The sequence below is a fragment of the Ahaetulla prasina genome, chromosome 16, assembly GCF_028640845.1.
Source record: "Ahaetulla prasina isolate Xishuangbanna chromosome 16, ASM2864084v1, whole genome shotgun sequence".
Taxonomy (NCBI): domain Eukaryota; kingdom Metazoa; phylum Chordata; class Lepidosauria; order Squamata; family Colubridae; genus Ahaetulla; species Ahaetulla prasina.
The window spans coordinates 9,811,542-9,836,115 of NC_080554.1; the positions used below are offsets into that span (position 1 = coordinate 9,811,542).

The following is a 24,574-nucleotide window of genomic DNA, read 5'->3' on the forward strand; positions in this document are numbered from 1 at the left end:
CCTTTTTCCCAGGGTCATAAATCAGGACTCAGCAAGCCTGACAGAAGGGAGAAGCAGATTTGGCATGGAGGAAAGGAAAGGTGACGACATGCTGCTCAGTAGACCACATGACTTTGGAAGGCCTACCCATAATTTTTTTCCGCCCACGATCCATTCAACTCAAGAAACAAAGGGAGCCACAGTCCCGTCCAAGGTTAACAAAAAAGAAAGATGACTAAGCGAAGGCAATCCAACCAAGAGTGGTTCCAGGCCTTAGTCAAATAGCAGACGTCTGAAGGAGGAGATGAGTGAAGAAGAGTGAAGAGCATGTCTTCAACATGTCTGTGGAGCTGAAGAAGCTTCTTGGATGAGAAGCGAAACGTCTTCAAAGAAAAACAACAATGTCCAATTGCCTCATGAAAAAAAAACACCTTTGGGATAAATATCTTCGACAATCTTCTAAACTAGACACACAAACGTTCTTTAGCAACCAGCCGCACTCAACGTGTAGCCCTCAATGGAACTGCATCTACATGGAGCGAGGTATGCAGTGGGGTACCCCAGGGCTCTGTTTTAGGCCCAGTACTCTTCAACATCTTCCTCAATGATTTGGATGAGGGGATAGATGGGGAACTCATCAAATTTGCAGGCGACACCAAGCTAGCAGGAATAGCCACTTCCTGCCTGGACTACTGTAACGCTCTCTACATGGGGCTCCCCTTGAAGAGCATCCGGAGGCTCCAACTGGTCCAGAATGCAGCTGCGCGGGTAATAGAGGGAGTAACTCGAGGCTCCCATGTAACACCTCTCCTGCGCAAGCTGCACTGGCTTCCGGTGGTCCTTCGGGTGCAATTCAAGGTGTTGGTTACTACCTTTAAAGCGCTCCATGGCATAGGACCGGGTTATTTACGGGACCGCCTGCTGCTACCAATAGCCTCCCACCGACCCGTGCGCTCCCATAGGGAAGGTCTCCTCAGGGTGCCGTCAGTCAAACAATGTCGACTGGCGACCCCCAGGGGGAGGGCCTTCTCTGTGGGGGCTCCTGCCCTCTGGAATGAGCTGCCTCCAGGGATACGTCAACTCCCTGACCTCCGGACCTTTCGACGCGAGCTAAAGACCTTTTTGTTTCATCGCGCGGGGCTGGCTTAATGTTGTTTAATGTGGGTTTTATTATAGTTTTAGTCTGTTCGGCCTAATTGAATTAGCTTTTTAAAATGTTTTAAAATTTTTGTGAGATTTGGCTTTTATTTGGTTGTAAACCGCCCTGAGTCCTTTGGGAGAAGGGCGGTATATAAATTGAATAAATAAATAAATAAAATAAAAAAATAGCAGGAATAGCCAACACTCTGGAAGATAGCCTTAAGATACAGAGGGATCTTGACAGACTTGAACACTGGGTGCTAGCTAACAAAATGAAATTCAGTGGCGAAAAAAAGGAAGGTTCTACATTTAGGCAAGAAAAACAAAATGCACAGGTACAGTATAGGTGGTACCTGGCTCAATAGGAGTAACTGTGAGAGGGATCTTGGAGTCCTAGCGGACAACCATTTAGATATGAGCCAGCCATGTGCAGCAGCTGCCAAAAAAGCCAACACAGTTCTAGGCTGCAAAAACAGAGGGATAGAATCAAGATCATGTGAAGTGTTAATACCACTTTATAAGGCCTCGGTAAGACCACCCTTGGAATTCTGCATCCATCACTCTCGGCTCAATCGTATCTTTCACGAACAATTCCCATTTGAGCTTGTGAAGGTAAAACTAAACCTCTGTTGACTGTTTAGGTACTTATCCTCCTATCTTGATATCCTTCTTAATCCATATTTCCCAGGTTGTCTCTTTAGGTCTGTCTTAAGACCTAAAACATAAACTTGCCTTGAAGTTGCCTTCAGATGTTGTGACATCCCTGGAGGCTTTCAAGAAGAGACTGGACTGCCATCTGTTAGAAATGGTGTAGGGTCTCCTGCTTGAGTGGGTGGGGGTGGGGTTAGGCTAGATGACCTACAAGGTCCCTTCCAACTTTGTTATTTTATATTCAATGGAACAGAAGTTGCCTTCAGAAGTTGTGGGAGCTTCATCCCTGGAGGCTTTCATGAAGAGACTGGACTGCCATCTGTCAGGAATGATATAAGGTCTTCTGCTTGGGTGGAAGGGTTGGACTAGATGACCTTCAAGGTCTCTTCCAGCTCTGTTACTCGGTTAAACTACAGGACTGCCCCTTATCTCTTAAAGTTTATCACTATCTAGCCAACAAAATAGAAAACTCCCAGGTTAACAGAATGATCCCTAGAGGGGAAAAAACAAACAAATGGCGGGGGGAGTTTTATTATAAAAAAAGAGGAATAGTAGGTTTTTTTTAAAAAAAAAACCTAGCTTTTTATTTAACTTCATCCCAATCTTTCACAGTTATTAGACATGCCGATAAGCAGAAACGAAGCGAAACGCTAAAAAAAAAAACCCGGCGTGCCAAAACTTATCTTTCACTCCAAGATCTCATCACGAGTTCTTTAAACTCTTATTTTGACTAGAAAGCAAACGATGTGGGGTGTTTTTTTTTAAAATCCTCATTATTATTATTTTTTGCGGATGACTGATGGAGGCCAACTAATTCTTTCTCCTATTCTTCTCTCTCACCTTTCTTGCCAAGTTTAGAGGATGTTACTTTAACCGTCGTTGACAGGGTCCAACTGTTTAAATAGCCCTGGCTTCCTTCGGATGGAATTCGGTACTCGCAACACGTTATTCTTGGAAAGGACTCTCTGTTGAGTTGGAGCGTTTGACCATCTATCGCAGATATTGTTAATTCTCCGCTGGGTTTTTTCCCAACCTTTGCTCGGAGACGCTGCCAGTAATTGATCTAGACTGGATTTTAGGACATTTTAGGTATTTTACAAGCGAATAAGTTAGCCGTGACGCAACCCTACGAAGCCCTCTCGGGAAGTCACCTCTAGATCGTGAATTGGCTGGATGGATCTACCGCAATGAGCCATGGTTTTCGTCATATTTTGCTGAAAAAGCCAGAGCTGGCTGGATTAGCATGAGCTGCTAAGTTGCCAAAGCGAAGAAATTGTACGCAATTAGCCTGATGGGTTAAAGGCCAATCTGGGAAGAGTTCCAAGCAACCAATCAATCACACACACACACACACAAACACACACACACCGTGATTTATTTCCACCTTGGTTTGTCTGGACCCAGACATGCATTCGTGGTTCTGAGTCTCTGCTTCGAAGAGTGGCGAGTAAGGAGTTACTGGAGTTACTTGCTCAGTGAACCAGAATGGACACTACAGGTAACTTAAGAGCTCTAGAAAGATATAGATAGATAGATAGATAGATAGATAGATAGATAGATAGATAGATAGATAGATAGATAGATAGATGGATGGATGATAGAGAGAAAGAGAGAGGGGGGAGAGAGATGAGAGAGAGAGAGAGAGAGAGAGAGATGATAGATAGATGGTTATAGATGATAGATAGATGATTGAGAGATGATAGATAGATAGATAGATAGATAGATAGATAGATAGATAGATAGATAGATAGATGATAGATGATAGATAGATACATAGATGGATGATAGATAGAGAGAAAGAGAGAGGGGGGAGAGATGATAGATAGATAGATAGATAGATAGATAGATAGATAGATAGATAGATAGATAGATAGATAGATAGATAGATAATTGATAGAGAGAAAGAGAGAGAGAGATGATAGATAGATGGTTATAGATGATAGATAGATGATTGAGAGATGATAGATAGATAGATAGATAGATAGATAGATAGATAGATAGATAGATAGATAGATAGATGATAGATGATAGATAGATACATAGATGGATGATAGATAGAGAGAAAGAGAGAGGGGGGAGAGATGATAGATAGATAGATAGATAGATAGATAGATAGATAGATAGATAGATAGATAGATAGATAGATAGATAGATAGATAGATAATTGATAGAGAGAAAGAGAGAGAGAGATGATAGATAGATGGTTATAGATGATAGATAGATGATTGAGAGATGATAGATAGATAGATAGATAGATAGATAGATAGATAGATAGATAGATAGATGATTGATAGATATAGAGAAAGAGAGAGAGATGATAGATAGATGGTTATAGATGATAGATGATTGAGAGATGATAGATAGATAGATAGATAGATAGATAGATAGATAGATAGATAGATAGAGATAGATAGATAGATAGAAAGAAAGATAGAAAGATAGATAGATGATAGAGATAGATATAGAGAGATAGAGAGATAGTTATTCCTCTTAGATAGAAGAAAAGAGTGGTAAAGCAGAAATATTTCACCTTTGAGAAGATGAACGGGGTGTAAAGATTTCAAAACATCCTAATTTCCTCACCCTTCAAGCAGCTCCTTTTCAATGGCCTATTCAGAATTAAGAATATCTCAGCCTTTTTAAAAAAATTGTGCATCTTGAAACAATACAGATCCTTAAAAGAAGAAGCCAAATAGGAGACAGAACCTACCTCTGGGCCAGGTGGACCTGGAATTCCAGCTGGACCTTTTTCGCCAACTCTTCCCTGCAGGAAACAAACACATGGGGTGACCAGTGAGGGTGGCCTCATCTAGCTAGAGAGGAATATAGAAGATAATATCCCCAGATGTTGCTAAACACCTAGTTTTTCCATTGGCCATGTTGGTTTATTCATTGATTCATTCATTGATTCATTCAATGAGCCATTGATTGATTGAGTGATTCATTCATTCATTTATCCATCCATCCATCGATTGAGTGATTCCTTCATTGTTTCATTCGTTGATTCATTCACTGATCCATTGATTGCTTGATTGCTTGATTGCTTGATTCATTCATTCATTCATTCATTCATTCATTCATTCATTCATTCATTCATCTGATTTCCATTCTATATCTTCTCCAACAATCAAAGCAACTAACACAGCGCTACTTATTCAGTTTTCTCTACCATAACATCCCATGGGATTCATGATTAACCCAATATCACCATAGGAGCATCCATGAGGTTCAGTGGACTTGAACATGGGCTATCCGACTCCTAATCCACCATCTTAACTGCTACTTCATGAAGATCCAAAGTCTTTTTGTTTTCCACAAAACAATTATGGGTGTCAGCCAGAATTTTTCCATTTTTCAGAATTCCAGAATTCTGAAATTCCAGAATTTCCATTTTTCCCCCCAGGTATGTTGCAACGTGTTTGCTAACAAACCTGAATGCACTTATACCCTCTTTTTCCCCATGGATTTGACCACCTTCTCCAATTCTTGACTTCTCTTTTAATTCTCACAACCATTCAAGGTTTACCCTAGAAACTCTGTGTGGCCCGATGGGAATTTGGGGTCCAGACCTCACTGGATCTTCCAACCCGTGTGGTCCGTCAAATGTTCTATGAAAGATTTTCATGGAGATTCAAGAGGACAACTGGTTTTTAAAGACTGCCTCAAGATGCCCTGCTTCTGGGGTTGAATTACAATGTCCCTCATCAATGGCCGTAATGAATGGTTGAGATAGGAATTGCATCCAAGTAAGATGTCGTTCTCCTCGCTCTAACCAATACAAACTAACTTTACGCAGGGAACTCAAGCGATTACTTACCATTGGGCCTGGTTTTCCTCGTAAACCTGGTATCCCGGGCAGTCCATGGTTACCCTGAAACAGGGAGCAGAAATCTTCAGAACGGATAAAGCTACCTAAGAAGAGCTAGTCCAAGAAATTAACTTGGTTCCGATATTATCTAGGATTATCTAGGGATTATCTAGGATTATCTAGGGATTATCTAGTCAAACATCACTTCCATGAAGTTATGTACTCAGCAAAGTTGGCACTCAAGAACCCAACAGTACGAATTCTGTCTGGTAGAATCTACTAGCGTGAGCGGTTTCAAAATAAATAGAATTCGGGCAATCGGGCAGGCCTGAATCAGTAATAAATAAAAATTAATGATTAATGATGGATAATAGCTTGTACATAAATATGATGTTGGAAAATGGAAATAAAAATTATTTATAAAAAAAATAAAAAAAGCGAAATGTTGGAGGTGTGATTGTGATGACGCTACATATTTTCATATTTGGTGGACTTGCAAGAAAATTAAGGCCTTTTGGATAAGAATTTGGTGGATTATTCAAAATGTACTGAAGAAGAAGATAAAGTTCCTGCCATAATTTTTCCTTTTGGGAATTATAACGGATTGTACAGGGATTGAGACTAAATTGATTCTGAATTTAATAACAGCAGCAAGACTGTTGATTGGACAATACTGGAAGAAAGAAGAGGTACCTACAATAGAAGAATGGATACTGAAAGTCATTAATTTGGCTGAGATGGCTAAAATCTCAGCGTTTTTAAAAGACAATACGCAGGAAAGATATTTAATTGAATGGAAAAAATGGATTGATTATCTACAAAACAGATATCAGATTAAGAAATATCAGATTGCCTTTGAATAATTAGAAAGCTATTTTATGTAATGGGGAGGGGGCTGGGAGACGAAAAGCTTTGGATGTGGTTATTTGGATTGGAAGGGAAAATTTTATTCTATGTTTGGTTTATGTATAACAATACCTTGTGATTGACCCGGGAAGCCGGGGAGGGGTTGTTTTTTTGGGAGGAGGGGAAAAGGGGAAAATGTTTTGTTTTTAAAACTCTTTCAATAAAAATAAAAATAAAAATAAAAAATAAAAAAGCGAAATGTTGGAGGTGTGATTGTGATGACACTACATATTTTCATATTTGGTGGACTTGCAAGAAAATTAAGGTCTTTTGGATAAGAATTTGGTGGATTATTCAAAATGTACTGAAGAAGAAGATAAAGTTCCTGCCATAATTTTTCCTTTTGGGAATTATAACGGATTGTACAGGGATTGAGACTAAATTGATTCTGAACTTAATAACAGCAGCAAGACTGTTGATTGGACAATACTGGAAGAAGGAAGAGATACCTACAATAGAAGAATGGATACTGAAAGTTACTAATTTGGCTGAGATGGCTAAAATCTCAGCTTTTTTAAAAGACAATACGCAGGAAAGATATTTAATTGAATGGGGAAAATGGATTGATTATCTACAAAACAGATATCAGATTAAGAAATATCAGATTGCCTTTGAATAATTAGAAAGTTATTTTATGTAATGGGGAGGGGGTTGGGAGATGAAAAGCTGTGGATGTGGTTATTTGGATTGGAAGGGAAAATTTTATTCTATGTTTGGTTTATGTATAACAATACCTTGTGATTGACCCGGGAAGCCGGGGGGGGGGAGGGTTGTTTTTTTTTGGGAGGGAGGGGGGAAAAGGGGGGAAAATGTTTTTGTTTTTTAAAACTCTTTCAATAAAAAAATAAAAAAATAAAAAATAAAAAAAATAAAAAAATAAAAAATAAATAAATAGAATTCGTTAACGAAGGGAAGGCAAGGCAAAAGGACAACAGCAATTAAATCGATTAAGGGGACACTTCTCCTAGTTGCTTCTATGGTTAAATGCTCCCCTCTTTAAAATCAATCAATAAAAATAATCTGTATCCACCAGAAAGTACCAGCCACGTCAGAGAATACAGGTAGTCCTTGATTTACGACCACAGTGGAGCCCCCAATTTTTGGTCGCTCGGCGTAACACTTGTGAGGTGAATTTGACCCCGTTTTATGAGGTAAAATTTTATGAGGTAAAACAACTTTCTTGTCACAGGCGTTGAGGGAATCACGGCAGGTGTTAAATGAGCAACCCCGTTGTTATGTGAGACTGTTTTTTCCCATCGACTTCGCTTGTCAGAATGTCGCCAAAGCGGATCACGTGACACCCCCCCCCTTCCCCCGAGACACCGCAACGGTCATAAATGCGAGTCGGTTGCCAAGTGTCTGAATTTTGATCATGTGACCATGGGGATGCTAGAATGCTCCTAAAGTGTCAAAAACGGTCGTATCGTCACTTTTTTTCAGGGCTGTTGTAACTTTGAACGGTCACTAACTGAAGCGTTGTAAGTCGAGGAGTACCTGTAGAGGCAACGACCATCTCTAAGAACGGGACGTTAAGCTTTGTCACCAAGATGCTTCTTTTAGTCCCCAATTCAGTCAATCTTATCCCGCATAGATCTTGTGAGTTAGGATCAAAACTCATCAAAACCCTTTATCAAAAATGAAGGAGTCGTGTCAGAACTTTAGACTCCCATGTCTAGTTTAATTAAAAGAAGGACTAGGGGAGACATGATAGCAGTGTTCCAGTATCTGAGGGGCTGCCACAAAGAAGAGGGAGTCAAGCTATTCTCCAAAGCACAGGACAAGAAGCAATGGACGGAAACTAATCAAGGAGAGAAGCAACCTGGGAATTAAGGAGAAACTTCCTAACAGTGAGGACCATTAACCAGTGGAACAGCTTGCCACCAGAAGTCATGGGTGCTCCATCACTGGAGGTTTCCAAGAAGAGATTGGACAACCATTTGTCTGAAATGGTATAGGATCTCCTGCTTGAGCAGGGGGCTGGACTGGAAGACCTCCAAAATCCCTTCCAACTCTGTTGTTTTATTTTCTTGGATTTTGGACAGAGAAATTGTGGGGATTACTATTTTTTTGGAAAGGAGAACTGGAACCAAACTGGAATTCTAGGGTTCGTTGAACACTTTTCTAAATTAAAATGGGCACCCACCCCCACCCTGTAGCCTTCGGTCTGCTTCTCAATCTTCCAATGATTCCTCTCCATCAAGCGACTGATCACTCCCGAGTTAAATTGTTCCACATCTTGACTTGGCTATCGGTGTCGATTGCCAAAACTGAACCTTTGATATTGTCTGTGCAAAGTTCTGACTCATTAATGTTGCAAATTTTGCTTTCCCACCAGGAGATCCTAAATCATTTTTATTCATTCAAGATAAAATCATTTTATATATACATACATATATACATATATATATATTGGAAGTGTCTTGGCGGCGTTTCAGCGAAGTCTCATTCGTCATCTTCAGGCTTCAGCTTCGTGCTTCTGGGAGCTCCCAGAAGCACGAAGCTGAAGCCTGAAGATGACGAATGAGACTTCGTCAAACATCGCCAAGACACTTCCAATTTTACACGGAGAAACCCAACAACCAAAGACCTATATACAAACACCGTGAAACCTCAGAAAATATATATATATATATATATATATATATATATATATATATATATATATATATATATATATATATATATAGATCTTTGGTTATTCGGGTTTCTCCAGCGTAAAATTGGAACTTCCAATTTTACACGGGAGAAAACCCGAACAACCAAAGACCTATATACAAACACCCGTGAAAACCTCAGAAAACATATATATATATGTTATATATATATACATATACATACACACACACACACACACATACATACACACACACACACACACACACACACACACACACACATACATACACATATATACAGTATATACATATAGGGGGGGGAGGGAGAGAGACAGAGTGGGAGAAGGACAGAGAGAGAGAGAAAGAGAGAGAAAGAGAGAGAGAGAGAGAAAATGAAAGAGACAAAGAGTCAGAGAAAGAGAAAGAGAGAGAGACAAAGAGGCAGAAAAAAAAGAGAGAGAGAAAGACAGAGAGAGAGAGAGAGAAAAGAGAGAGAAAGGGAAAGGGAGAGAGAAAAAGAGAGAGAGAGAAAGAAAGACAGAGAGAGGGACAGAGGCAGAGAGAGAGAGAGAGAGAGAATGAGAGCGAGAGAGAAAAGTAAAGGGAGAGAGAAAGAGAGAGAGAGAGAGAGAGAAAGAGACAGAGAGAGACACACATAGAAAGAGAGAGAGAAAGGGAAAGGGAGAGAGAGAACGAGAGAGAGAAAAGAGAAAGAGAGAAAGAGAGACAGGAGAGAAAGACAAAGACAAAGAAAGAGAGGGGGGAATGAAAGAGAAAGAGGAAGGGAAAGGGAGAGAGAAAGAGAAAGAGAAAGAGAAAGAGAGAGAGAGAGGGAAGAAGGGAGGGAGGGAGGAGAAAATAATTGAATTTACCTTGTCCCCTTGGAAACCAATTTCTCCAGGAATGCCTGCCATCCCTTCCTCACCCTGGATGTACATCATCAAAGAGAGTTACAACAAATAACACACCAAGAACACAACACAAGTCCAGGGTTCAAGAGGGATTTTAGAGGACGAAGAAAACGGGGTGCTTTTTCGGGCTCTTCCACAACCAGGATTGGTGGCAAAAACAAGATTAGAGCATGGCAAGAGTAGCTGATGGATGAGGTACATTTCTTCAGAATGTGTTGCCTAGTGAATGTAGATTATTGGACAATTGACCAGTATAATTAATTATTATCAATTATTAATTAATTATTAATTTATTAATTAATAATTATTAATAATTAATCAATACTTATTAATAATTAATCAACTTATTAATAATTAATTAATAATCATTGATAATTAATTATTGATAATCATTGATAATCATTAGTTAATTATTGATCATTATTGATAATTAATTAATACGTATCAATAACAATATTTATTAATACTAATTACTATTTATTAATAATTAAGTTGGGGGGAATGGAATTTGGGGAGTTATTTATCCTCAAAAATGCACAGTGGTGACAGGTGCAATGTAGACAGGATTTATAAGAATTTCTAGATCATCCCAAAGCTGGTATGCAAAGGAATTTTGAAACTTAATATCCCAATTAATGGAAACAAGTTTGAGGTCTTAGACCTCTTTTCAGGGTGGCTGAAGCTGAAGGCCACCTCAAAGGGCCTCTGGTGGCTCAACAGGCTAATGCAGCCTGTTATTAACAGCAGCTGCTTGCAATTACTGCAGGTTCAGGTCCCACCAGGCCCAAGGTTGACTCAGCCTTCCATCCTTTATAAGGTAGGTAAAATGAGGACCCAGATTGTTGGGGGCAATAAAAGTTGACTTTGTATATAATATACAAACGGATGAAGACTATTGCCTGACATAGTGTAAGCCGCCCTGAGTCTTCGGAGAAGGGCGGGATATAAATGCAAATTAAAAAAAAAAGATTGGGTCCTCCAAAGGCCACTTTGTCCCCTGCCCAGGTGGCTTCAAAGCCAATGAGTCTGTAGAGATTCTCAGTATTCCAGGTCATGGTTGTCTCACAGATGGTTTTTTATTTTTAAGGAGGCAACTGGACTTCCTTGTTTTTTTCTTTGAAGATGTTTTGTTTCTCATCCAAGGAGCTTCTTCAGTTCCGGCAGGATCCTTCCATTCCCCACCATCATCCTGTCGGAGCTGAAGAAGCTCCTTGGATGAGAAGCGAAACGTCTTCAAAGAAAAAACAAGGAAGTCCAGTTGCCTCCTGAAAAAGCACCTTTAGGACTTCAAAGCCATGGTTTGCTTTGACCATGGCTGGTAGAATAATTCTAACGGAAAGGTTTCAACTACTTGTTCAGGGCTGGGTTCTGAATATTCTTCAGCCATGATTTGTACATGCAGATTTCTGGATTAGTGTTACGCATGCGAACATCGGTCGGTATGGATATTCATCAAACTGGAGCTTAAAATATTGTACAATACTCTCCATATTGTCATTGTTATTTTTTTCCAAGAGTGGTATTCCATTGAAAACATTATCTTCCCTTCATCTTAAAGGTAAAGGTAACGGTTCCCCTTGCACATATGTGCTAGTCGTTCCCGACTCTAGGGGGCGGTGCTCATCTCCGTTTCAAAGCCGAAGAGCCAGCGCTGTCTGAAGAGGTCTCTGTGGGTCATGTGGCCGGCATGACTCAACGCCAAAGGCACACGGAGCGCAGTGACCTTCCCACCAAAGGTGGTCCCTATTTTTCTACTTGCATTTTTTACCTGCTTTCGAACTGCTAGGTTGGCAGAAGCTGGGACAAGTCACAGGAGCTCACCCCATTACTCGGCGCTCGGGATTCGAACCGCTGAACTGCCGACCTTTCAATCGACAAGCTCAGGTGTCTTAGCCCCTGAGCCATCCCGTCCTTTACTGAGCCACCGCGTTCCCTTCATCTTACTCCTAAACGAACAAATATGGGCACCGGTCCAAGGGGTGTGTCTTTTGCGTAAGAGCCACTCACTTGAACAAGCATCATGCTCTATGAAAGCTGTCTAAATATGTCACATCTCCGGAGCGGTATCACCAAAGGAAATCTCTGGTGTGCTCCAAAGGGAAGAGGGAGAGAGAGATGGAGGCGGGGGAGACAGGCACTGTGGCCAAGCAGGAAGCGGATTGTCCTTGACAACATTCCGCCTCTTCCTCCTCCTCCTCCTCCTCCTCCTCCTCCTCCTCCTCCTCCTCCTCCTCCTCCACCTCCTCCAGCTTTTGCAAGTTCAGCAAGACACAGCAGATGGAACGAGTTACCGTCCAGCCTTTTCATCTGATTTGAGTTAATATTTCAAGCCGGGCTGAGTTGAGTCCCTGGCAACAGAGAAGGTCCTGGATTGTCATGCCTTGCTCCATCTGAAGCAAGGATGACGGGGAGTTTCAGATGTCACCAGGAGGAAGAAAGCCTAACCTCAAGAGTTCCAACCCCAATTGGGTTGGGAACCAAGAACAAAGGGGATTCCGGGAGACCTCCGTCCATCCTGAGAACTTCTAGGTAATCCTGAGAATCTTGAGCTTACTCCAAGCCAGAGGTTGACCCTCTATCGGCCCCCATATGGTTTGCACTTGTCTGATCAGCCACCACCGCAGAAGCCACTTAACCAAGGAGATGCAGCTGTAGAGGTAAAGCCCAGGTTTCGCCCCAAACTCCTATTTTTCCCCCCACTCCTCTCTTTTTTTTGCCACCAGTTGTTGTTGAACAGTCAAAAGGGTATTAGTTGTAGAAAATTTGCAGATCCATGCTGTAGTTCTGGAAAGAAAGTGGGGACAATTAAGGAGAAGAGGAGCAGGAGAGGGAGGGGAAGGGGAAGGGGAAGGGGAAGGGGAAGAGAAGAGAAGAGAAGAGAAGAGAAGAGAAGAGAAGAGAAGAGAAGAGAAGAGAAGAGAAGAGAAGGAATGGCGTGGAGAAGAGAGAAGGAAGGAGAGAGAAGAAGAAAGGGAGGGAAGGAAATAAAGAGAAGAGAAAGAGAAGGAGTGGAGAAGGAAGGGAGAGAAGGAAGGAAGGAAGGAAGGAAGGAGAGAGAAAAAGAGGAGAAGGAGGGAGGGAAAGAGAAGAGAAGAGAAGAGAAGAGAAGAGAAGAGAAGGAATGGCATGGAGAAGAGAGAAGGAAGGAGAGAGAAGAAGAAAGGGAGGGAAGGAAGGAAATAAAGAGAAGAGAAAGAGAAGGAGTGGAGAAGGAAGGGAGAGAAGGAAGGAAGGAAAGAGAAAAGAAGAAGAGGGAGGGAGGGAAAGAAAGAGAAGAGAAGAGAAGGAATGGTGTGGAGAAGAGAGAAGGAAGGAGACAGAAGAGAAGAAGAATGGGAGGGAAAGAAGGAAATAAAGAGAAGAGAAAGAGAAGGAGTGGAGAAGGAAGGGAGAGAAGGAAGGAAAAAGAAAAGAAGAAGAGGGAGGGAGGAAAAGAAAGAGAAGAGAAGAGAAGAGAAGAGAAGAGAAGAGAAGAGAAGAGAAGAGAAGGAATGGTGTGGAGAAGAGAGAAGGAAGGAGACAGAAGAGAAGAAGAAAGGGAGGGAAAGAAGGAAATAAAGAGAAGAGAAAGAGAAGGAATGGAGAAGGAAGGGAGAGAAGGAAGGAAGAAGAAAGACAAGAAGAAGAAAGGGAGGAGGGAGGGAAAGAACGAGAAGAGAAGAGAAGGACTATGGGACAGCAACAAGCTTTCGCATGCAAAGAAATCACAACAAACAATAAGGGAATATTCAGATCACCTTATCACCTTTCAGTCCATGTTCTCCTGGATTTCCCATCAACCCCTGGTTTAAAAAAAGAGAGAAAGAATTGCACATCACCTTCCTTCTCTGGACAGGAAAGGCAAGCAAATGTATAAGAGAACAGTCTTCACCTAATCATGGGGGAACCTTCAGCTCTAACCAGCTGGCCTGAAACACCACCCAAATTAAAGCTGGTAGGCTGGATTTGGGAAAGATGATCTTGGAATTGAGGTCATCCTGGCTAAAAGTAGACCCAAATTTCCCTTTCTATCCCTCTTCAGGTTGTCACTCCTATTACATATTTGGGGGCTCAACCAGGAGTGAAATGCTCCCGGTTCGGACCGGATCACTTGATCCGGTAGCAATGGCGGCAGGCGGTTCGGAGAACCAGTAGCAAAAATCCCCGCACCCTCCCCATTGCCCAGCTGAGCCGCGCAATCATCAGGCGTTTTTTTTTTAACTTTTAAAAGCATTTTTTCTTCAGCCGAAAAAATGCTTTTAAAAGTAAAAAAAAAAGCCTCTGATGATCGCGTGGCTCAGCTGGAATAGTCAGAGCCCTTTTAAAAGCATTTTTCTACCATCTCTTCCGCCAAAGAAGTTGTTTAAAAATGCTTTTAAAAGGCTCCGATGATCCCAGCTGAGTTGCTTGATTGTCAGAGCCTTCGGTAGAAAAAAATGCTTTTAAAAGGCTCTGACGATCCCAGCTGAGGCACAAAAAATGCTTTTAAAAGAAAACAAAAGCCTCTGACGATCAGGCAACTCAGCTGGAATCGTCAGAGCCTTTTAAAAGCATTTTTTACAACCTCTTCAGCCAAAGAGGTTGTTTAAAAATGCTTTTAAAAGGCTCTGACGATCCCAGCTGAGGCACAAAAAATGCTTTTAAAAGAAAAGAAAAGCCTCTGAAGATCAGGCAACTCAGCTGGAATAGTCAGAGCCTTTTAAAAGCATTTTTTTTACAGCCTCTTCAGCCGAAGAGGTGGTAGAAAAAATGCTTTTAAAAGTTAAAAAAAAAAGGTTGGCCACACCCACCCAGTCACATGACCCACCACCACCACCAAGCCACGCCCACAGAACCGGAAGTAACAAATTTTACATTTCATCCCTGGGCTCAACTGTTGAGTCTGCTGAAATTCTCCTTTGACTTCTCCAGAGCAGATCTGGAGTCAACTCAGAAAAAGCCCTTCTTTGACTCACCTTTAGTCCTTTTCGTCCCGGGAAGCCCATTTCTCCAACAACACCTACATCACCCTGGTGAGAGAGAGCAGATTTAGATTGGAAGATAGTCAGAAACACCTTCTGGCGCCTTCAAGAGCTACCCCTTTCCCCCCTTTTTTTTCTAGGAGAAACCTTTTGGAGGTGAAAACCCTAGGAAGCTTATAGGTCAGTGATGGTAAAGCATTGCGGCACCAACTGGAATGTGTGCGCATGTTCGTGTTCCTGGTCTTCACATGTGCTGGAGCACCAGAAGCCCAAAGACCAGCTGGCCGGGGTGCACATATTTGTTTTTTTTGCCATTTGTTGCCATTTTTAGGGCCGTTTTCAGGCTGTTTGGGGGTTGTTTTCAGGCAGTAAACTGCCAGAAAACGGCTGGGAAAAATGGCTTGAAAATGACCTCAAAACAGCCCGAAAACAGTCTGGAAAACAGCCCAAAATTGGCCTGAAAACCAGCCTGTTTTTTGGCCATTTTCCGGGCCATTTTCTGGTGCTCCAACACCCACGAAGACCAGGTGAGCAGCGGGCAGCGGCACGTGTGCCCACAGAGAGGGCTCTGTGTGCCACTTCTAGCATGCGTGCCATAGTGTTATGGTCCGCCAGGAGCCTGCGGACAGTGAGGAGGCTGGGGAGGACCATGGGCCAGTCCTGGACTCTGGGGAAGGCTCGGACGAGGGCTCTGCATCAGAGGCAGAGATGGGAGTGACGCATGGACTCCGGAGCCTCCAAAGTCAGACAGCAGAGAGGCAGAGGAACAGGAGAAGCCTGTTCCCAGTGTGCGCATGCGCAGAGCTGCCAGAAGACAAGAACAGTTAAAACAAAAGGGATGACTCAGGAGTAAGGCCTGGAGATGATTGGCCCCTCCCATAAGGCTTAAAAGTGGAACAAAGGTACGTGGGTCCTTTGCAGGAAAGCAACATTGTTAATTCTGTTCCCAGTCGGCATCTCTGTTTGATGCTGGACTCCGTGGGGCTTTGCCAAGTAGGTCTTTGGCAGCGTGTCAAGGGAGATAAAGGTTGGTGATTATCCCGAAGGACTTGTTTTGCAACTAATCGGGAACCAGTTGTGAATGAACGTAATTCACAGCTGTTGCAATAAAAGAGGTTTTTGGGGACTACTCGTGTGTTTAAATGACTCAGGAAGCTTAGGTCACAACACATAGATTCGCCATCTCGGTCATCGGTTGTCCCACGCTACAAAGCAGTGGCCTTTTTGTGGATCTACATTGTACGAACAATGCTGCGAAGTTCCACAGGTTTAATGCCGACGCAATCTCTTTCTTGTTTTTTACACACTCACACAGAAGCGATCTCTTTCCTGTCTCTCTCATACAGAGCCTGGAGCACATTGACTAAGTCTTCAGATTGCCTCCAAAGCAGAGATAGAATAGAATTTTTAGAATAGAATAGAATTTTATTGGCCAAGTGTGATTGGACACACAAGGAATTTGTCTTGGTGCATAGGCTCTCAGTGTACATAAAAGAAAAGATACCTTCATCAAGGTACAACATTTACAACACAATTGATGGTCAATATATCAATATAAATCATAAGGATTGCCAGCAACAAAGTTACAGTCATACAGTCATAAGTGGAAAGAGATGGGTGATGGGAACTATGAGAAGATTAATGGTAGTGCAGATTTAGTAAATAGTTTGAGAGTGTTGAAGGAAATATTTGTTTAGCAGAGTGATGGCCTTCGGGAAAAAACTGTTCTTGTGTCTAGTTGTTCTGGTGTGCAGTGCTCTATAGCGTCGTTTTGAGGGTAGGAGTTGAAACAGTTTATGTCCTGGATGTGAGGGATCTGTAAATATTTTCACGGCCCTCTTCTTGATTCGTTCAGTATACAAGGTCCTCAATGGAAGGCAGGTGGGTAGCAATTATTTTTTCTGCAGTTCTAATTATCCTCTGAAGTCTGTGTCTTTCTTGTTGGGTTGCAGAACCGAACCAGACAGTTATGGAGGTGCAAATGACAGACTCAATAATTCCTCTGTAGAACTGAATCAGCAGCTCCTTGGGCAGTTTGAGCTGACTGAGTTGGCGCAGGAAGAACATTCTTTGTTGTCCTTTTTTAATGATGTTTTTGATGTTAGCTGTCCATTTGAGATCTTGCGATATGATAGAACCTAGAAATTAGATGAATGTCCGATGGGGACACCGCATGGCTGACGGTGCTGTGTGATCCTTCCTTCATGAAACTTTTTCACAGAGGCTTCTTTGGAAGAAAGAGTTGGCTTCACGGAAGAAGCTGGCCGGGAATAAATTTGCCGGAATAGAAACAAGCGGGCTCGGGTTACAGCACATGGTCGGGATGGCTCAAACAATACTGAATGGCCCCATTGGAAAGATGGAAGTGGAAGCACAGCCAGCGGGATACTCAGCTTCAAGGGGAGGAAACATGGGCGGTGGGGGGGACTCAACCGGTGAGAATATGGCAATGCAGGTCTAAATATTTTCCAGGAAATCACGGGACACACTCTGGAAACAGGGGTGGGCTGCTGGGGGTTCGCAGGGGTTTGGGAGAACCTCTCGCTAAGATTCTGTGCAGTTCAGAGAACCCTCAAATCCCACTGCTGGCTGGCCCTGCCCACCCTGCCCCGCCCTTCCCAGGAGTCCCCATGCAGCCTGTTTTGGATACAGGTAAGTGCAGGGCACGCGTGGAGGCTCGGGAAGGGCAAAAAATGGGCCTATCGGAAGTTCAGGAAGGCCTCCAGAGCCTGGGGAGGCTGTTTTCACCTTCTCAGAGGCTCAAGGAAAGCCTCGGGAGCCCAGGGAGGGCAAAAATACACATGCCTCACCATCGTGCAGGAAGATGACTAGGCCATGCCCAACATGGCCACACCCATCCAGCAATCGGGCAGAGGACCCCTTGCTAAAAATTTTGAAGCCCGCCCCTGTCTGGAAATATTCAGGTTATCCATGCAAACTTGAATTCAGAGCATTTGATTTTTGGAAAGAGAGAGGAGCAACCTAGAACGAAGGAAAAATTTCCTGAAAGTGAGAACAATTCACTAGTGGAACGGCTTCCCTCCAGAAATTGAGGGAAACCTCCGGTGCTCCATCACCGGAGGTTTTCAAGAGGAAATTGGACAGTCAATTTGTCCAGAATGGCATAGAGTCTTCTGCTTGAGCAGGTGGATTGGACTAGAAAATCTCCAAGGTTTCAAAAGCTTCATTTATTTATTTATTTAATCAAATTTTTATACCGCCCTATCTCCCGAAGGACTCAGGGAGGTTTACAGCCTGATAAAAAACACAAGAATAAACACAAGATAAAAACAATATTTAAAAAATTTATTGAATTAGGCCAGATTTAAAAATTATAATTAAAATAGTAAAAAAAAACCATTTAAAAGCTAAATTTAAAAATTAAAACTCTAGGCCAAAAAGGCAGTTTCAAAAGAAAAAAGCGGAAGAAGACAACCTACAAGGCTCGGAGACCAACAGACTTTGCAGCAAGAGAGAAACATGCAACATATTGCAGTTTTCAGATAAGGAAAAGTGCTAGAAACCGCGTGTGTTGTAAAGAAAACATAACAAGCCTTGTTCTCGATACTCTCAAGATACGGAGACCTTCGTCTCCCAGAATCCTCCGCTAGCCAAGCCCCAAATTAATTCTGGAAACTCAAGAGTCCGACGCATCAGCAGGGGGAACAAGGATGGGGAAATCTAGATCAGATTGTAAGAATGGGAGAACCAAGAATATCAAATAGCTTGCGAGGTGGAAAAAGAGCTTTGAACCGCTTTCTCTCAACCGCTGGCCATTCTGGCTGGGGATTATGGGCGTTGAAACCCAACGTCTTTGCCTGTTTTGATGAGAAATAACTCTTGGGGTTCCGGCAGAGAAGAGCCCATCACTTCCGGTACTCAACGGCTGTTTTGTAATAGAATGGCAGAAGAACAGAGTTGGAGGTCTGCTAGCCTAGATCAAAAGATCTCCTAGGTCCCTTCCAATTCTGTAGGTAAGTAAAATGAGGACCCAGATTGTTGGGGGCAATAAGTTGACTTTGTATATAATATACAAATAGGATGAAGACTATTGCTTAACATGGTGTAAGCCGCCCTGAGTCTTCGGAGAAGGGCGGGATATAAATGCAAATAAAAAAAAAAATTTTTGAATAGTTCGGAGAACCAGCAAATGCCACCTCTGGCTGGCCCCAGAATGGGGAGGTAATGGAGATTTTGCAGTCTCCTTCCCCCAGATTTTGCAGAAGAGTGGGATGGGGATGGAGATTTTGCAGTATCCTTCTCCTGCCACGCCCACCAAGCCACGCCCACCAAGCCACACCACGCCCACCGAGCCAGCCCACAGAACCGGTAGTAAAAATATTTGTATTTCACCACTGATGCACGCCCCTTACTTTCCTATCTAGAGATCCGCTTCCAGATAGCCTCCCTCCCCAGATAGCCTCCCTCCCCTTCTCCCCTCCCGGGGCCCTCAGCATTGTTTATACAACACCGGACCACACAACTTGGGATGTGTGTGTGTCTGTGTGTCTTTTCCAACTCACCAAGTGTCAGAAACGAAACGTTCAATCCCTGCCCGCAGGAAGGCTTTTTGCAAGAGGGCTACGGAGTTAAGTCCTAGCCCCGGTTTTTTTTTTGAGGGGGCGGGGAGGGGAAGCAAAGGATTTTCAGCACCTCCAAAAGGAAATTCACCCCAGGAAGACCCCCACACACAACACACTCACAATTGCCGTCAAATGGGGTGCAGCAGCCCAGATACAGGGGAATCAGACCGCCTGGTCTCCATTTGCAAGAGATGGGCACCTGCCATGGCTAATCTTTGATTCAGGAAGGGCCAGAGTGGCAAATTTTTTGCTTATCGTCCACCACCCTCTCCTCCTTAACCCCCCCCCCACCAGCTGCTAAAGAAATGCATAGAAGCTTTATTGTTCTTTCGAAAGAGCTTTGGGAGAGGGATAAAAAGAGATTGTCTGCTTTTTTTCAGTTACTTACAAGAAGGCCGGGGACTCCAGGGGGACCAAGGACTCCGAGGTCTCCCTAAACAGAAAGGAAGAAAGAAGGAAACACGGTTAGGGCCTGTTTGCCAGCCAAGGTGTGGGAAGAGAGTTTTGGCAAGGCTGGGGCCGGAGAGACCCCCACCGTCCTCGGATTTGCGTGGGGAGGGGGGTGGTCATGGAGCAGGAGCTCTTTCCGCCAGCACAAAATGCAGCAGCAGCAGCAGCAGCAGCAGCAACAACAACAACATCAACAACAACAGGAGAGCTTTGCGAACCCCAGATGGCCCGCTCTGACCGTGCCAGCTAAGTGAAAAGGCTGAAAGGGGTTCCATGGTCTCCTCCACCAGGAAGGGGTAGGCGAGGAGGAGGAATTGCAGGAGGGGTGGAAAGAGGAGGGGGAGGAGGAAAAGAAGGAGGGGGAGGAGAAGAAGGAAAAAGGGGAGGAGGAGGAAGAGGAGAAGGAGGAGGAAAAAAAGGAGGAGGAGGAGGAGAAGAAAAAAGAGGAGAAGAAGGAAGAGGAGGAGAAGGAGGAGGAAAAAGGAGGAGGAGGAGGAGGAGAAGGAAAAAGGAGGAGGAGGAGGAGGAGAAGAAGAAGAAGAAGAAGAGGAAGAGGAGGAGGAGGAGCAGGAGGAGGAAGAAGAAGAAGAAGAAGAAGAAGAAGAAGAAGAAGAAGAAGAAGAAGAAGAAGAAGAAGAAGAAGAAGAAGAAGAAGAAGAAGAACTTACATTGCCCTAGTCAAATGAGGAAAGGGAAGGGAAGGGAAGGGAAAGGAAGGGAAGGGAAGGGAAGGAAAGGGAAGGGAAGGAAAGGAAAGGAAAGGAAAGGAAGTAAATTGATGAATAAGGAAAGGAAAGGAAAGGAAAGGAAAGGAAAGGAAAGGAAAGGAAAGGAAAGGAAAGGAAAGGAAAGGAAGTAAATGGATGAATAAGGGAAGGGAAAGGAAGGGAAGGGAAGGGAAAGGAAGGGAAGGGAAGGGAAGGGAAGGAAAGGAAAGGAAAGGAAAGGAAAGGAAAGGAAAGGAAAGGAAAGGAAAGGAAAGGAAAGGAAAGGAAAGGAAAGGAAAGGGAATTAAAACAAAAAAGAAAGAAGAAACCCGTGTCATTCCTCCTTACATCCAACATATGAATCTCTTATTAAGTTTAACACAATCCCACAAAGTTGCTGTCCCTTCACCCATTTCAGAGCCTCTGAAATCGAGGGGGGGGCTGGAAAGAGGAAGTGCCTTGTGTCTTTTTTCCCCCCAGGTAAAATTTGAAACTGGATCTTTTCAGCCCAACAAATGGGGAATGGGGAGAGGAGGGGGAGGAACTTTGCTTACACACACATACACACACACAATTGCATGTAAACACGTAGTATGGTGAGTTACATAAAACAGACGGCTTTCAGCTGGAGAACCTGGCATTCGTGACTCTAGGGAAGCGAGCTCATGAGCATAACTTCAGGAGCTTATACATTTTTGGGGGAGGGGACGGGGGGGAGATAGAAAACTCTCGATCCATTAGAGAAAAGTTTGAACAACAAAGCTCTTCAAGAACTTCTGAAAATGCCTCCTTAAAAATTAAGTGTGTGTTTGTGTTTGTGTGTGTGTGTGTGTGTGAATGCAGCTTTACAGAAGCCAGATAACCAAATCCATGAAAATAAAGGCCTAATAAGTATTTTGCTTTCTCCTTGTTCCCACCAGTTTCTGTTTTTACTTGACTGTTAACCTCGATGGACCGAGTCCAAGGACGAGAAGGAGGGAATGACTGGGACATAAGACATAATCTGCTCGGAGAAGTGAAAATAGGCAATGAGCTTTAGATGAAATATTTTGGCCCTGAGTGAACTTGGGGAAAGAAACATCCATGGTAGAGGACTGCCTTGTCCTCTAAACTGAGTAGACGTGGCTGACCTTCTGGGTCAACCCTCAAGAGAAGAGAGTTATGATCTCAAAGTTGGTATCTTGCTTGCTAGGGCTGCAAACTCTGGATGGATGGATGGATGGATAGATAGATAGATAGATAGATAGATAGATAGATAGATAGATAGATAGATAGATAGATAGATAGAAAGAAAGAAGATGGGTGGGTGGGTGGGTAGAAGGATGGGTGGGTGGAAGGATAGATGGATAGATGGGTGGGTGGGTGGGTGGGTGGGTGGGTGGGTGGAAAGATGGATGGATGGATGGATGGATGGATGGGTTGATGGATGGATAGATAGATAGATAGATAGATAGATAGATAGATAGATAGATAGATAGAAGATGGGTGGGTGGGTGGGTAGAAGGATGGATGGATGGGTGGAAGGATAGATGGATAGATGGGTGGGTTGGTGGATGGATGGGTTGATGGATGGATGGGTTGATGGATGGATGAGTTGATGGATAGATGGGTGGCTGAGTGGGTGGATAGATAGATAGATAGATAGATAGATAGATAGATAGATAGATAGATAGATAGATAGATAGATAGATAGAAGTTGGGTGGGTGCATAGGATGGGTGGATAGATAGATAGGTGGGTGGGTGGGTAGGTGGGTGGGTAGAAGTATGGATGGGTGGGTGGGTGGGTGGATAGATGGATGGATGGATGGATGGATGGATAGATAGATAGATAGATAGATAGAGATAGATAGATAGATAGATAGATAGATAGATAGATAGATAGAAGATGGGTGGGTGGGTGGGTAGAAGGATGGATGGATGGGTGGAAGGATAGATGGATAGATGGGTGGGTTGATGGATGGATGGGTTGATGGATGGATGGGTTGATGGATGGATGAGTTGATGGATAGATGGGTGGCTGAGTGGGTGGATAGATAGATAGATAGATAGATAGATAGATAGATATAGATAGATAGATAGATAGAAATACATAGATAGATAGATAGAAGTTGGGTGCATAGGATGGGTGGATAGATAGATAGGTGGGTGGGTGGGTAGGTGGGTGGGTAGAAGTATGGATGGGTGGGTGGGTGGGTGGATAGATGGATGGATGGATGGATGGATGGATAGATAGATAGATAGATAGATAGATAGATAGATAGATAGATAGATAGATAGATAGATAGATAGATAGAAGATAGATGGATGGATGGATGGATGGATGGATGGATGGATGGATGGATGGGTAGGTGGGTGGGTGGAAGGAAGGATGGATGGATGGATAAGTAGGTGGGTGGAAGGATGGGTGGATGGGTGGGTGGGTGAATGGATGGGTGGAGGGAGGGAGGGAGGGATGGGCGGATGGATGAACACTTTGCCTCCTGGGATTAAGGGTGCTCCATCACTGGAGGTTTTCAACTATAGACTGGACAACCATTTGATTAGGATGGTATAAGTTCTCCTGCCTTGAGCAGGGGGTTGAACTAGAAGACCTCCAAGGTCCCTTCCAGCCTTATGATTCTATGTTCTACTATTTCCAGAAAATTCAGACTCGGATCCATCAATGTTCCTATCCTGGAATTTGCTCCCTCAGGGACTGGACACCTTCTTCTTCACCCCTGCTGAAGGTCTCCTACTCAAACCAGCTGGGACCTTCCGTTTTTACTGAAAAGACCATGAAAAAAAAAAAAACCACAGCAAATCCATGTCAAGAGAAGAGTCCTCTCCACTGAAGTTTGGAGGGTTTGCAACCGATTGAGATGCTCCTGTTTTCTCAAAGAGATCTTTCAAAAAATGACCTCAAGATCTGGGTTGGATTATTCCTTATTTTTTTTTTAAAAAAAATGAACCCAACATTATTTCAGGGGAAAATCTGATTTTTGGAAACCATGAAATTGGGGAAAGGAACTGAAATTCCAAATCATCTTGGTTGACTTACGATGACGTTCCCACGGAATGTTCTATATTTGAAACCAGGGAAGCTCTTGGCCTCCCATGAAGAGATCCAGGTTTGTGGCCTCCACGCCCTAATTATTAACTTCTGTGGTGGGTGGATTGGTGGAAAAATATCCGTGGAAGTTGTTGGGGGGGAAAAAAAACATCTATTCCGGGACAGACCGTATCTCACGAAGATCGCGTGGTTTTGAACGCTTTATGGAAATCCTTCAGCAGAACTGACTGGCTTCCAAAGCCTGTGTCAACCATCTTCAGTCGTCCATATTCTTTGTTATTCTTTTTTTTTTTCAACGTGATTTTTCAACGTGAAAAATTCCAGGATTATCTCTCAGTAGGAGCAACACCAACGGGCTTCTAAGCTCAACCGCTGGTGACATCTGGATGGCAAAACGGAGGCTTCCTTCTGCAGTACCACGCTTTCAAAGAGAAGACAACCAACCACTCAATTGAGCTCTTCCCAACGCAAACAAGCCTTGGGCTTCCATCTTTTGATCTTGGACCCCTGTCTTTTGATCTCGAACCCCATCTTTTGCTCTTCTTCCTTTGGCCCCCAAACCTCTGCTGACAGGTTGTTGTTTTTTAAATTCACAAGGAACAGTGACTGCCGTGTCCCACTCCTCCTTTGACGGCTGGGTCGGGGAAGTCCGTATCAAGCGTGTCTCTGCAGCTCTGCCAAAGTCCTATCAGAGTCCTCAGGGCAGACAGGAATCCAAGGTGTGACTTCAGCAATCCAGATTAGACTTTGCCTGACTCAGAGAATGCCAGAAAGCAGATCCTTTATATAGGCCATGGGGTGTGGCTCCATGACTCAGTACTTATCCAGGCCTGC

The 24,574-nt window shown here is 43.4% G+C and overlaps 1 protein-coding gene across 1 annotated transcript in view; it reads right to left on the reverse strand.

Annotated features, from left to right (window-relative positions):
- Positions 1-24,574, reverse strand: part of LOC131186096 (collagen alpha-1(XXVII) chain-like) — a 238,539-nt gene that overhangs the window by 106,687 nt on the left and 107,278 nt on the right. Inside the window, exons 14-19 of the mRNA XM_058159356.1 lie at positions 19,922-19,966; positions 14,945-14,998; positions 13,748-13,792; positions 9,972-10,025; positions 5,588-5,641; positions 4,481-4,534 (exon numbers count right to left, since the gene is read on the reverse strand). Coding sequence (XP_058015339.1) covers positions 4,481-4,534; positions 5,588-5,641; positions 9,972-10,025; positions 13,748-13,792; positions 14,945-14,998; positions 19,922-19,966 — 306 coding nt within the window. The remainder of the gene's footprint in view (positions 1-4,480; positions 4,535-5,587; positions 5,642-9,971; positions 10,026-13,747; positions 13,793-14,944; positions 14,999-19,921; positions 19,967-24,574) is intronic.